General features: G+C 35.4%; 1 protein-coding gene across 1 annotated transcript; it reads right to left on the bottom strand.

Annotated features, from left to right (window-relative positions):
• Nucleotides 1-11,163: 11,163 nt before the first annotated feature.
• Nucleotides 11,164-12,210, bottom strand: LOC134046279 (heparan sulfate glucosamine 3-O-sulfotransferase 1-like). Its single transcript, XM_062496612.1, has one exon. It carries the CDS (start codon nucleotides 12,091-12,093, stop codon nucleotides 11,164-11,166), a length of 930 nt encoding a protein of 309 aa, XP_062352596.1. The 5' UTR covers nucleotides 12,094-12,210.
• Nucleotides 12,211-13,886: the final 1,676 nt, after the last annotated feature.

Consider the following 13,886-nt stretch of genomic DNA (forward strand, 5'->3'; position numbering starts at 1 on the left):
GCAAATGGTTCATTCTTACTCTGATTGTGCATGCTTAACACCTTTACCTACCACAGTAGGTACAATCCCAAGAGGATTAGATGTCAATGAAGTCTGGCAGATGGACGTTACACACATTTCTTCTTTTGGCACCTTAAAATATGTGCATGAATCAGTTGACTCACATTCCAAATTTTTTGTTGCCTCTGCTCATAAAGAGGAAAAGGCGAGAAATGTCATTTAGCACACGCTGTGAGCTATTGCTATCTTAGGAGTTCCTGAGGTAGTGAAAACTGATAGAGGTTCAGCATATGTCTCACAATCAGTTAAAACCTTTTTTCGTTATTGGGGTACACATCACTTAACTGGCGTACCTCATTCCTCAAGAGGTCAAGCTGTTTATGCCCTTTACAGGGTCATGCCATTTAAAAGAATATGCATCTCAAACAAAAATGGGCAATCCCCTTGGTATAACACCTCAGGAACAATTGGACAAAGCAACATTGGTTTTAAATTTTTAAAATGTTTCAAGATTTGATAACAAAACAGCAAGCGAATGAAGGTTTTTCCATGATACCTTACCAGATGTTCAACCACCTGGCTACTGTAAAAATTTGCAGAGTGGACACTGGCTAGGCCCTCTGCCTTTGCTAACATGGGGGTATGGATATGATTGTGCTTCTCTGTCCACAGGACCTTACTGGTTACATGCAAAGAACATCAAACCGACTGCAGAAGGAATGAAGACTAGAGGCATCACAATTTTAGTTTGGTAATCGGTTGCAATGGGTTTAAGCACAATGTATGTAGCCTTTTTTGTCATCCTCAGTGGATTCTCGAGAAATGTGAATGAAGTGTAGGTCCCACAACCAAAGACCAATGTTTGGCTCACATTAGCCAAAGCAATTAACCAATCTACACTTTGAAATGGATCACCAGGACTGGTCATGTATATACAAACATGTCTGGTTGGCATTCCTTCAATGAAGGATGAAAGGAAAATGTGACACCATCAAACAGTCATGTGTGATTGTACAACTCCAGGTAAACACAGATCATCATGGCAGTGTTTGGGATGATGACAATACTGAATAATAATGCTGGCCAACCTGTGGGATGGTATTTGAGCAATATTAATACAGACATGAGAAAAAGAACTTCCCTGCTCTCTCACTGCAGCCTCAAGAACTGGATGCACTAGGCTCTATAAAAGCTCCTGTATGTTTTTATTTTAATTAGTCTAACTATCCAAGCACAGACAACACAGGAGTCGCTATAAGCAGCACTGGATTTTACTGAATCCATTCACAAAAGCATCCAGGAATTGAAGGAACTGTCTGGAAATCTGCAGCAAAACCAGGGGTGGGATCTTTTCAGCCTGTTCTCCTGCGTGAGAGGTTTCAGTTTTGGACCTTGTGTTAAACATGTAGTTGGTTTAGTTAAAATGGGACTTAGAGTGCTTTTGATGATTATGTTATGTTTGCCATGTGTCTTTTCTTGTATTCAAGGGCTTATCAATCAGAACACAAATCAGGCAATGCTTATGCAGACACACACTGTACTTGCTTTGCAATGCTTAGTAAATAAAGGGGCTGAGGAGATGTGGGGCAAGAAAACAAAGTATGCTTAGTAATAAGAGGACAAGACTGCTTGGTTAAGAAGAGCAAGGCCTATTTAGCCAAAGCAGGAGAGATGTAACAAAGTTTCTAAAATGTAACAGGTAGCAGAAGGACAGTAGTTTGCAGAAAAAAATTGGTACACAAGTACTTGTTTTAGGGAAAAAAACCCCTGATGTGAACATTAGGAATATGATAATTTACATTATTGGTTAGCAGACACATGAACAGTTATAATATTGGCTATCCAGGAATGTGTTACTCTAATCTGATAGTGAAAGTATTATAAAACCTATATACAATTTTAATAAATGTTTTCTGGTTATACCACGACTGGGGGCCATGAATCATTCACATGAGCACCCACATCGAGTGACATTCTGTTTATTCAGGTTTACTTAACTTGAGTAGAATGTAACTGTACCTGAGCTCCTACTGAAGATACAGGAAGTGTGAATAAAGTATCAGAATGCAGGTGCATCCAAATAAAGGGTCCAGGTCTGTGACTGCACCTCAGCTTGTGTGTCTGCAACAAGTAGGTTTCTTTTCTGGTCAACGGCAAAGAATCAGGATCCCCTTTGTTTTGCTTATTTTTATCTTCCTATCAATAAGGTAGTGGAAATGTTACAACATTTATTCAGACTTTTCTATTGCTCTTACTTTTGGCATTATATTATACTATATATAAATTGATTAGCTATAGTCTTATAAAATGTTCCTAGCAATACTTCACTTAAGGCAATAATGTAATGTTTGACAGTTGTCCTTGCCCAGCTTATTACCACTAAAAGAGCACTGCTGCACTCTTATTTCTTGATATTCAAAGATATCTAAATGACCATCAGTGAAGAGCAAAGAATTAGTAACTGAACACAATTTTGAATCAAGAGCAATAAAAAAAAAAATCCTGTAATAATTCAGGTAAAAAATTTTCTAAAGTAAAACAAAACTGTTGGAAATAATTTCTTTTTGTTATTGTTAGCATTGAAAATACTATATTTATTTTGAGAACTGGTGGCTTAATCAGCATTGAAGGCATGTTGCGAAGTGTTAGAATATGTTCTGTCATTTGGCTCAGCTTTAGGCAATTATACATGTAAATATGATTTCTGTGGTACTCTTTTTTAAACATATTAGTATCAAGTTTGTGATGAATGAATCTGCAACATGTTTTCTTGATGCCTTCTTGAAGTGAATTAATCCAATATTAATTCATTTTAGACGTGCCAGAAGCATCATCCTGTTCCTAGTAAGTCAAAGTAGACAGCAGGAAATGCAGGTCCCTTCCTAGCATTGCCAGAATGTATCTCTGTGTGCATCCAGCAATCTGGGTGATATGTTGACAGAATGAGGCCAGCCATGCAAATAAAGGAATTCTCCCCCCTCCTCTCCTCACAGTTTATTGCTTGTCATTGGCTAACTCACTGACTAGAATTTCTACAGAAAAATCAAACTAGCAGAGAAGCTTCTATATTAGCATTACTATCAAATGTTTGTGTATTAGGCAATAAGAGTATTTATGATTCCAAAATTACAGCTATTTAATTTGGTTTATCAGCTGCCTAAGACTGAAGTAGGATTTTCTGGGTATATAAATTTCAGGCTGGGTTCTTAACACAAATTAGAGTCGTTTTACTGCAGCTACTGCAGCAGACTGTCATCAGTGTCACTTTATATCAGTGGAACACATTAATCCAAATGATTCTGTTAAATACCAAATTAATAATTTTTAAAAATGGAAGGTGATTTTTTTTTACCTATCCAAAATATCTTTAATTATGCTTGCTATATGTGTTAGGATTTGTTATTTTGTCTTAATAGCTTGCAAGTTTTTAATCTGATTTCCTGATATACTAACAAAATAGAGAGACAAAATATATTTATTTTTGCAAACCACAGCGTGTTTTTCAGCTTTTACTGTTCTCAGATAGGGAAAGCTCAATTTAAGATCAAAACTATTTATTCCATAAAAGACAAAAGCCAGAATTCATTAATACATGAACAAATACCTCAACAACAAAAAATGAAACACAGAATTAATAGATAGAGAAAATCAAAGATAGTGGGTGACTGGAAGGAGAGTTGCATTTATGTGGAATAAATAGTGTGGGTTTTAGTATTACGGTGAGGTAACATAATCCTGTTCCCTTTGATCATAATACACAGATGATCAGATAGGGAGTCATACAAGCATATACAACTGTACCCAATTCTTATTTGATAAAAAGGAATCATGGACAAAGGACTCTAAGAAGACAGATAACAACCTTCTGTATTTTCTAGCTCATTGTATCCTGTAGGTACAGAAAGCCAGATTGGTATATTTTATTCATATTTACTTGAGTAGCTTTATTTATCTGTCATAGTTACCATCTGTGAAAACCAGTGCTTTGCAGAAAAAATAATGGAGAATCTAGTAAAAAAACGGGTCTTCCAAATTTAGTTTGCTGTTACCAACGGAGTACATACTGCAATTGGGCAAAAATCTGTCTTGTGGGTGATTTGAGGGGTAAAAAGGCACCTGATCACTCATTTCCACACAGGCACTCTACCAACCAGAAAAAAAGATTTTTCTCATATTGAAGCCTGAACCTCTGATGGAAGGCTGAAAACCACTCCTCCCAAGCTCTCAAAAACTGTTGCAAGCAGACATTTGACTGCTGAGGCATCCCTGCTCTCTCTAACGTGGGGCACACAGCTCAGTATGATTCAGCAGGTGCCCATTCTAAGTGAACATAGTTATATTTCATAGGCCATTTTTCTCACTCATCTGGAAGTGTAAGGCTTGGCTATCCCCTTGTCTAATCTTTGTATTTTTAATGCAAGTGACGCATACTGTAAGATGTACCCATATAAAATTGAAATCAGCTGGCACAAAAAGGTATTTCCCATGAAAACATTTTGAAGGAGAGATGAGAGGGAGCAGTACAAGGCATAAATGAACATAATGGGAAGTGAACAGTGTTGTAATGCTGTTAAAGATGTAGCTACTTTTGAATGGTAGTACCTTATTTAGAACACTGAAACCGAAATATTTTAAAATTCTTGGATGCATTTGAATTTTAAAATTCCACATTTACAATTAAAAAATGCAGAGGAGGATTTTACACTTGCACACACATGCACATACACTAAAAAACTAAAACACAGAGAAAGTTTGTTTTTTTAAAAGTCTAAAAGGCTGTTTACTGGAACCCTGATCTGGATTCCTGTGCATAAGTAGGCCCTATGCATATGATCCACTGGCTGTTTTCCCCCAAACAATCTGTGCATTGGTTTTATTCATGTTTTCATATGTACACTTGACAAAGAACTTCAATCACACAAACACACTGGTTGTCTGGCAAGCACATAATTAATATGACAAATAATAAGTTACAAATAGCTTATATATAAATGTTACCTCTGGCTTGGTATGCCTTCAACAGCATCAATTCAGTGCCCAGCTGTAGACTCTGCCTGTTTTTGTTTTACACTCAGTGTACTTTGTAAGCTGTGTATGATGCACACGTGTAACTACAGCACATGTTGTTTATGAGCCCTTAATCTTCCTTCACTTGAGGCAGCCCTGCCCCCCCGCAGTTTGCAGAGTTCCATCTGCATCACTTGTCTTGAATTGTAGATTTGTATCATGGCAGAGAATAGAAAAGGTATCTTCAATCTTCTCATGACAGCTGCACAGCATTTTTCTAGGCTGACAGTCCTTGTCAAATCAACAACAAACCTGCTGCATCTAGTGATGCTGACTTTTCAGAGTGCTTTAAAATGCCCAACATTCAGCGAGGACAGTTGTTACTTCCCATCCCATTTACCACGGTATCACTGCAGAATTTCACCCAAGGATGGGCATAATATACTCAACCTGTCCTACAGCACTGTAGGACTCTCTAATAAGGTGAAATACAGTGTTTCAAAAATGTATATTCAAGTATATTCCTAATAGCCTAATGATCACAAAATTAATTCAGACGTGTAGAAAACTTAGCTAAATCCCTGAAACAGCATCCTAGTCCTCTGCATTGTCTCACCAGGCCAATCATAATTTTAATTTGTAACTGTGCCATATTGGGTTAACAAATATTTTGCAGAATAGTGTGTTCAGCTCAGGTTTTATCATGTTATACTTGCCTTTGTCTTATTTTTTTCCTATTGCAAGTTTGGCTGGTACATCTCTAACAGGAAGTTTATGAAGGATCAAAAAGAAAACCTTATCCAGTCCAAGGAGCAAAGGCAAAGGCTCCTTAATTACCCGTGCTTCCCTTTAATTACTGCCACTCGATTTAAATCTGTAAGGCAGTGCTTTAGAGTGACAATGTGTTTAGTCTAACATTTGTCAGAATAAGAAAAATTGGAACACAGTTGTATTAGGCAATAAGAAGAGAGAAAATACTGTGACTGTTAAGCTATTATCTGTCCCTACATAGAAGTGTTTTTTTACTGAGAACTGTAACAAATTGAAGTAATATTAATTCTGGCATGATAACTCTCTACTTTTATTGCAAGCCACCTTTTTATCTCAGAGGAAACAATATAATACTAGAGAAATGGCCTTTGAGAGAAAAACTGTACCCCTGATTGAGAGTTTACGTGAAGGTATTTTTTTTAAACACTTACTGAGAGGGTTTTGTAATGGCATGGAAAGAATACACAGTGAAAAATATAAAACTATATTGAATCAGAAAATAGAACTCACAGTGCTTGTTATGTCGGCTAATACAGGACAGTCTGCATTTTTTATGATATCTATTTTCACAGAAAACTATTATTTTTATCAGTCTGGTTTAACCTGTTGTATTTTCCCTAAGTAGCAGATTCACCTTCAAGCACTAATTTATACACTGCAGTTCTGTTAGTGTCTTGGTTTCCAAAATGTTTTCAGGAATTGTGGTAAGCTCATGTCGCTGTTAATTAACCTTAAAGGCAAGACAATAAAAGTCCTCTGTAATCACAGAATGATACTGCAGAGTCTTTTTAACAACTGCTGGTTTTAAGTTTTAAATTAGTTTTAGAAAATAGCAAGACAATTTATAAAGTCACATTGAAACTTGAAATAGTCAAAGTGGAAACTATTTGGCCAGTAACTAAATATTGTTCATTAACTGCTGGTAATGATTAATGTGCTAGGCAAATAATTATTGATTTTATTTTCAACGTGTCTGCATACTTGACAAAATTCAAGCTTTTGAAGGAAGACCAAATGCACAAGTACAGAAAAGAATAATCTACAATAGTATAATATTTACTTTAATAATTTAAATATTCCTTTCTCTTCAGGGAAAAGCTGTTGTGCAGTTCTTGCTATGAATCAAAGTTTTAGGGGATAAATCTCTCTTTTTATTTATTTAATTCTTTTTGGTTAAACTGTATAAGTAAACTGATAAATCATACTTTTCGGTTTTGACCACATAGATTAAAGAAGAAATTATAGGGATTATAAAAAATATTAACATTTTTCTCCAACTCATGAAAACATCTGAATTGACAAAGGCAATAAACAGACAAATTTGATAGAAACAATTTTTTATTTTTCTTTTTGATGTACATGAAGACCGAAAACTCCTTTTGTGGATAAGCTTCCCTACAGTAGTCAATCTGATTGGTCTTCAACAGATGATAATCTTTACAGGATTATCAGTTTTGTGTCAAGATGATGGTAAAGGAGCTGATGTGAAACAGCATGCAATGATTTGTGTGCCCTCTGTGAAGTTCTCCACAATAAAATAATGTCTCTGCTTTAACAGGTATCCTTTCAGAGGAACCCTAAATGCTAAATTTTCAAGGCTAAATTGTGAAAGACCAGAAGCTAAGGTCCAAGGCTTTTGAGCAGCTGGATACAGGGCATACAATGGAAAAATCCAACCCTTTTCCTGGTAAAGTAATGGGTTAGAGTGCAATGGAGGGACTTTTTCATTTCTTTCCCATTAGTTAAGTACTAGAAGTTTTGGGAGCAAAATCCTAGCTTTTAAGTTTCTCAGGAATTTCCTTTATGTACTGTAGATAATATATACATAGTCCAAAAAAAGGATAAATAGAGAAGGTGATATTAGACTTATCTAGACATTAAGTGTGTGCTGCTTATTGTGACTGAACTGATCCAGTTACAGCTGCTTGATATGGTTAATTTTCTGTAATATTAGAGCAAACCAACTAGGACTATGGAATTTTTATTTAAAAAGGAAAGGAACAGTATTTAAAGTGAAAGCTTAGTATTTCTGGAATGTAAAACAATATCAAAAGCTGGTCAAACCAACATAAATTCTGCAGGAGTCTTGCACATATAATTATATTCCAGATACGCCCAAAAACATTTGAAACAACTGCATGACTTCTTCAAGTGATCTTCCCACATGAAATTCACTTTTGCGAAGAACACTTGAGTATCAGATAATGAGATGAAAGTTCTTTGATGACCAGTTTAGAGAAAAGTAATTTCTGGTTTACTATCAGTTGTGTAAATTCATGAGAGATAGGTAATTTTTTAAATTGCTACTGTCTTGTTAATAACATCAGCATTGTAAGCCTACACGTCTTTCCAAAAAAATGGATTACTTTTGAATTCCAAGTGTCAAAAACGGAGTACTTTTCATTTTACTATTACTCAAGTATGGCTCAATGGATTGTCTATTAAGTTGATCTGATTCCCTTCCTGAGCATGAGGGGAGGAGGGTTTTCTTAAAGAATAAGAATGGAAAAGGTCAGGATGGCCTGAAGGAGTATTTTATATTTTACAGACCACAAAATGAGAAACTGATTGGAAGTTTGCCAAGTAAAATTACAGTCTAACCTCTGTTTTGCAGAGGTTAAGGTTTTGGTTTTTGACCATTTACCAAAACAAAATTTTTGATGAAAGTCTTGGTTTACATAAAACCAAACCAAGCCAACTAACCCCTCACCTAGATTATATTAATATACTTATTAATGTTTAATATACTTCTCATGATATTAGTAAACTCTAAGATAATAATTAAATTCATTCCATCAACTCTGTTCTTCCCCAAAATGCTGAACAGGAGTGAGGAGTGATAACAAATCAAACAGATATATGCATCACTAATCCATACAGCTCAGCTCTTCTTGAAATGTAAATTCCAGAATGGGACTTGCATTTTCAAAGATGCATACAGCTTCTGCTAACTGGTGCTCCTGCATTCAGGTCATTTAAAGATTAGCTGTAAACTTCAGAGAAGAAAGAGAAAGACTTGATGCCTGCAAGCATAAATATAGAAAGACATTAGAATTTTCTCCTTTCCTTTTTCTTGGAAGATTATGAAATTTAATGTGGCATATAGGCATCTGAGTTTTTCAATTACTACCATCTACCTGAAAGTTTTCTTAAAATATACATTGTTTTTAAATTTTCTTCTTGTAAGGAAAAAATAAAAAAGAGAAAAACAGGTTTTCAGAATGCATAAGAAACAGAAAGTCATATATTTTTGTCTGATATAAGCTGCATTTATGTTGCTCCCGTTGATGATGTATTTCTGAAATGAGTGGACAGGAAGGAGTTTTGTTTATCACTGAGATTGCATTGGTCAGAAAGAAATACCCATGCTAGACAATACTGGGAATCTGGATTTGGGTGTTCTGTTATCAGACTAAAGTGCTGTGCCCACAGAACAGAAAGAGCTGTTCTGATAGAGAATCACACTTTAATTCAGAGCTCAGAAATTTTCTGGTTTAGCTTTTTACTAGACAAAAGAGAAAGAAGATACTGTTAGACTGCACAACTGTAATTATTGCAGTCTGCCTATTCAGTGTCCTTGTAGAGATGGTAGAAGACAGCATAAACATTCTGTTCTTTGACTGATTTGAAACAAGTATTTTTTTATTTCCACAGATTCTTATTTGACATTGTATTTCTTAGTGCCTACATCATATTAATGATTAAACCACAATCTCAGAAAAGTGGCAGAAGTAAAAGAAAATTTGTACTATCTATAAAAATCAGGGATGTAGTAAATATACTTCAGAAAGGCAATTTCAGAGATTAATTATATGCTAATGAAAATAATTTGCTCTCATATATACACTCTGTATTTTCTCTCACATATACATATACAAGTAGTAGAACAGATAAAGAATAAGATTTATTGTATTATTTTTAACATTTTACATTTTTTTGAGAGAATATTTCCACATAATCTGAGTCTGATTCTATCGAGCTTCAAAGGAATACTGCTATCTGCCTAAGCAGCCCTCTCATAAAGTATTAAAAACCTAAAAATCAGCTCTGCAATACATACCTTTTAGCCTGGAAAATGGAAGAATCCTACGGCAGGAACATACACTCCTTTAGGATGAGCAGTGACTCAGGTAGAAAGACACAGATGCAGGACCCTCACTAGGGTTCAGTAGGGTTTGACACTCAGAGTTGATTTTCTTCTTTGGTATTGATATGCAATTAAATGTTTATGTAAAAACAAAAATCAGCACAATACTGTTTTAAAAAATTGAAAATAAAATCCTGATGCAGAGCTAAAAACGGTTGTGGTTCTTACATATAACCTGAGTATGTCATACTGAACACTGTGATATGTAACGCAAGAGGTTATTTTAATGTTGATACCATCCCGTTGTCTGCATCAGAAATGGCAAAATAAAACTACATCATGCTTCAGGGGGCAAGCAAAAATGTTTTTTTTCTTTTTAGCAGGTGTTGTGCCAATGGATATATATAAACCAAAGTCAGGGGAGCAATAGAATAACTAGTCACAGAGTACAAATGTAATTTATATGGCAGTTTTAAGAGCTTTTCCATTCAAGAGCAAAGTGGCATAATTTATGCAATCAAATATTTGTACAATTGCTCAATAATCATTAATACTTTTTTTTGGCATTGATTTTCTTTAGTGTCTGGAGTATTAGTGTTCCTGGGATATTTTAAATTCTTTACATTCAGAACTCTCACTTAAACATTCTTCAAACAGTTCATATTCTTACTTTGGAGATTTTTTTTGCAAACCCAAGATACAAAGAGGGTGGTAATACAGACAGGTAGCTTCAGCTCACCTATTCAAAATTACAGGTGAAACAGTTTTCGTTTATTATCAATTACTTCAGCATATTAAAGATGATGATTTATTTATTGGAGCTATGTGCGCCCCTATTTTTACATACAGTTTTAACTTATTTTATGAAAAATTCTATAAATCAACACCACTATCATGTGGGATATAAAAAAATACTAACAACAAAAAATACAGAACAGTTAGAATAATACTATTTCCAATATTTACATTTCTACACTTAGATGTATTTTTCCAAAACAGCAGAAATCTTGTAGAGATACATATTTGCTTAGTCTGCTGAAGTTAATGTATTTGCATTTGAGAGAAAGAAGATCAGAATATGACTCCCAGCAATCATACATACTTATTTTTCCCAACATAAAGAGTGGCATTTCAATGAGTTAATGGATGTGCTATTCCAATGAAACATATAACCAGTATAATAATAACCAGTATAATAATAACCAGTTAATTCTCATAATATGAGTCTTTTCAGTTTAGAAAGATATGTCTGAAAGTTTGTGTCAGGGCCTTTTTAAGAAGCATTGATTCCAAATGCGTTAATGCCAGTCAAAGGAATGATTAACCATCCTGTAAAATTTTGCATTGTGCTCTCTGAAGTAAGAATACAGTTGCTCTAAAACAGTGCTGTTAACAAGAGGATGGGGACGCCCTTTGGATTCATGTAAACATCTCTCCCTCCCATCACTTCTGATGCAGTAGAATCCCTTGGTTTGGTTAAAATAAAAATTAGAAGACATAATTCGGGAAGGAAGATTTAAAAACCTTTCAACTTTTTGTAATTCAGGAAGAGGGTCCTTGATCAAAGTATTGCCATCCACTATGTGAATCTGATCCAAACTGAAATGCTTAAGCCACTTTTCCATATGGACATCATACAGACTTCTCTGAATAGCTTTGTATTTGGTATTAAGCACTCCATTCTTAATAACAATATCTTCAAAGAGCTGAACAGGCTTGTGACTTTCTACTCTGTTGTAATATACTTGGGTATAGTCAGATATAACTCTCTCAGTGGGATCTCTTAAAATGAGCAGCAGTTTAATGGAGCTGTTCATGTCATGAATTCTTCCTGGAGCCTGCGGTGATGTAAAATAGCCTGGTGTTTTCTCAATTGTAATCTGATTTCCGTAAGAAAATGGCATCAGATTTCTATACCAGTCTATTCCTTTCACATAATTTTCATCCCAGTCAAAGAAGTGGACTTCTGTAGCTGCCACCACAATGTTAGGATGAATATCCAACATCTCCAGCAAAGCTCTGGTCCCTCCTTTACGAACTCCTATGATGATTGTCTGAGGTATTTGTCGGCTCGTGCCAGGAGGTCTCACCTGTGCTGAATAGTGCTCACTTTTATTGCTGAATAATCCCACTTGTGACTTCAGTGTTTCCAACAGTGCCCCATTCTCAACAGGAGCACCCCGAGCGTGAGTCAGCAGAAGATAAGCTGACACGAGTAGGAAGGCCATGTGGAGAGGAATAATTACTTCAAGATAATGTTTTTCTCAATTAATGAAAGAATAGATGAGTCCCCTCTTGAGATGGTCGGCAGAACCCGTGGCAAGCACACAGCAAACTTCTGAAGCATCTGCAAAATAAAATAAGTCAGTGTTTCTAAACTCACCATCACTTAAAAAATACAACTCAATTCAATTCACAAAGCTGATCTGTGAACCCAATAGGGAATTTATAGGGAAGTTAATTGTCTCCCCTGATTTTATTTCAGAAGGACAGAAAAGTCCCATGTGTTGGGGCTTTTTTCTCCTTACCATGAGTGACCAATGATAGATACTAACCTTTCAACGACTTTTATTTCCTCTAAGCAGATTAGAATTGTTTACCTGATTTTTAATCCTGACCATTTGTTGCTTGCTTTGATTTTCCTAATTCTCATCCATATATACCACATACTGCTCTTGTAATAATTACCATACACTGTATCATAACAATAACTCCAAAGTATATTTGATTGTCAACACCTTTCCTCAAATTCCCTGTAGAATAATATATTCTTATATAAATAACACACCTGGATGATGGTGCTACATCTGGGTTCTAGTGAGCTACGAATCACACAAAAATAATTCTGTTTACTTAGACACAGAAAGCAAAACACAGATAGAGACAAACTTTTGGCATCTGAGCTCCTTTAGAGCACAAAATTAGCTGTGTCAAAGCAAGAGTTAAGTGGCTAAGTTGGATCAATGTGGAAAAAAACAAATGATGCAGGGTGGATGGAATCTCTGCAACTATCCAAGCGTGATGCACAGTCATAGAAATGCTGGAAAAGTCTTGGCAAAGTCAGATCTTCAGATAATATTCTGCAGTTCCTCCAAAGCCCTGGGTATAAGAGATACCCAGATGCTTTCTGGTCACTTAAGAGATTTCTGCAGGGAGGCTGAATAGCTTCTTTTAACCACATTGCATATGGTCATTTCAAGAAGTGGAGATTGCTAAACATCTTCACCATTTGTAAAAACTTCAGGCTAGTAGGCTTGTGCATGTGCAGGTGTAAGTGAATGAAAACATCTATGTGACTGTGTTAGTAACATTTGAATCTCCTGGGTAGCTCTTGTATATAATATTTGAAACAGATTGCTTACAGATCTGACGTCACAACAACACTCATAAAAAATTCAGATCAATGCAACACCTGCACTTGAACCACTGTGCTTGGATTGCCTGTTTTTAACTCTGAAAATCCTACGGGAGAAATTCCCATTGAGAGGACTCTTGAGTTTCACTCCATTTCTGAGCAATTACAGGATTTTAAGGTTTTTTTAAGTGGGATATATCTACATACTTGTTTTGTTTTCATTGTAGCATACCGAAACAAGCTTTTCTTTGTACAGTGAAGCAGCAGTCATTTAAAAAACTATAACCACTTTTGGAATAATTTTCAATTATGGCTCATAATTTAAAGTAGTCTCAGAAACATTAGCTCCTTCTCCAGTTTCACTATCTCTTTCTTTTTTCTGAACATATTGGTCACAGTACTTCATCTCTTAGAAATGATCTTAGAAAATACAGCCAATTCCCATTTGTCATGGCACTGAGGAGTATTCAGTATTTCTATTTAAAAATTGTTTACTTTGAATCTTACTTTACAGGCTTAAAGATTTTAAATTTTTGATAATAACAGTTCAGGCAATGCAGCAGCTTTATTAAATCTATTTTCTAAATTTTATTGAAACCTTCTCCAGCTTCTTGGATATCTAGGGAATGACTCCAGTCAGCCTCAATGAGCACTAAACTCACAGTT

The sequence above is a fragment of the Cinclus cinclus genome, chromosome 7 (assembly GCF_963662255.1).
Source record: "Cinclus cinclus chromosome 7, bCinCin1.1, whole genome shotgun sequence".
NCBI classification, from domain to species: Eukaryota; Metazoa; Chordata; class Aves; order Passeriformes; family Cinclidae; genus Cinclus; species Cinclus cinclus.

Excerpts from the sequence above, each read along its gene's own strand:
- LOC134046279 (XM_062496612.1), bottom strand. The coding sequence starts at position 12,093 with ATGGCCTTCCTACTCGTGTCAGCTTATCTTCTGCTGACTCACGCTCGG.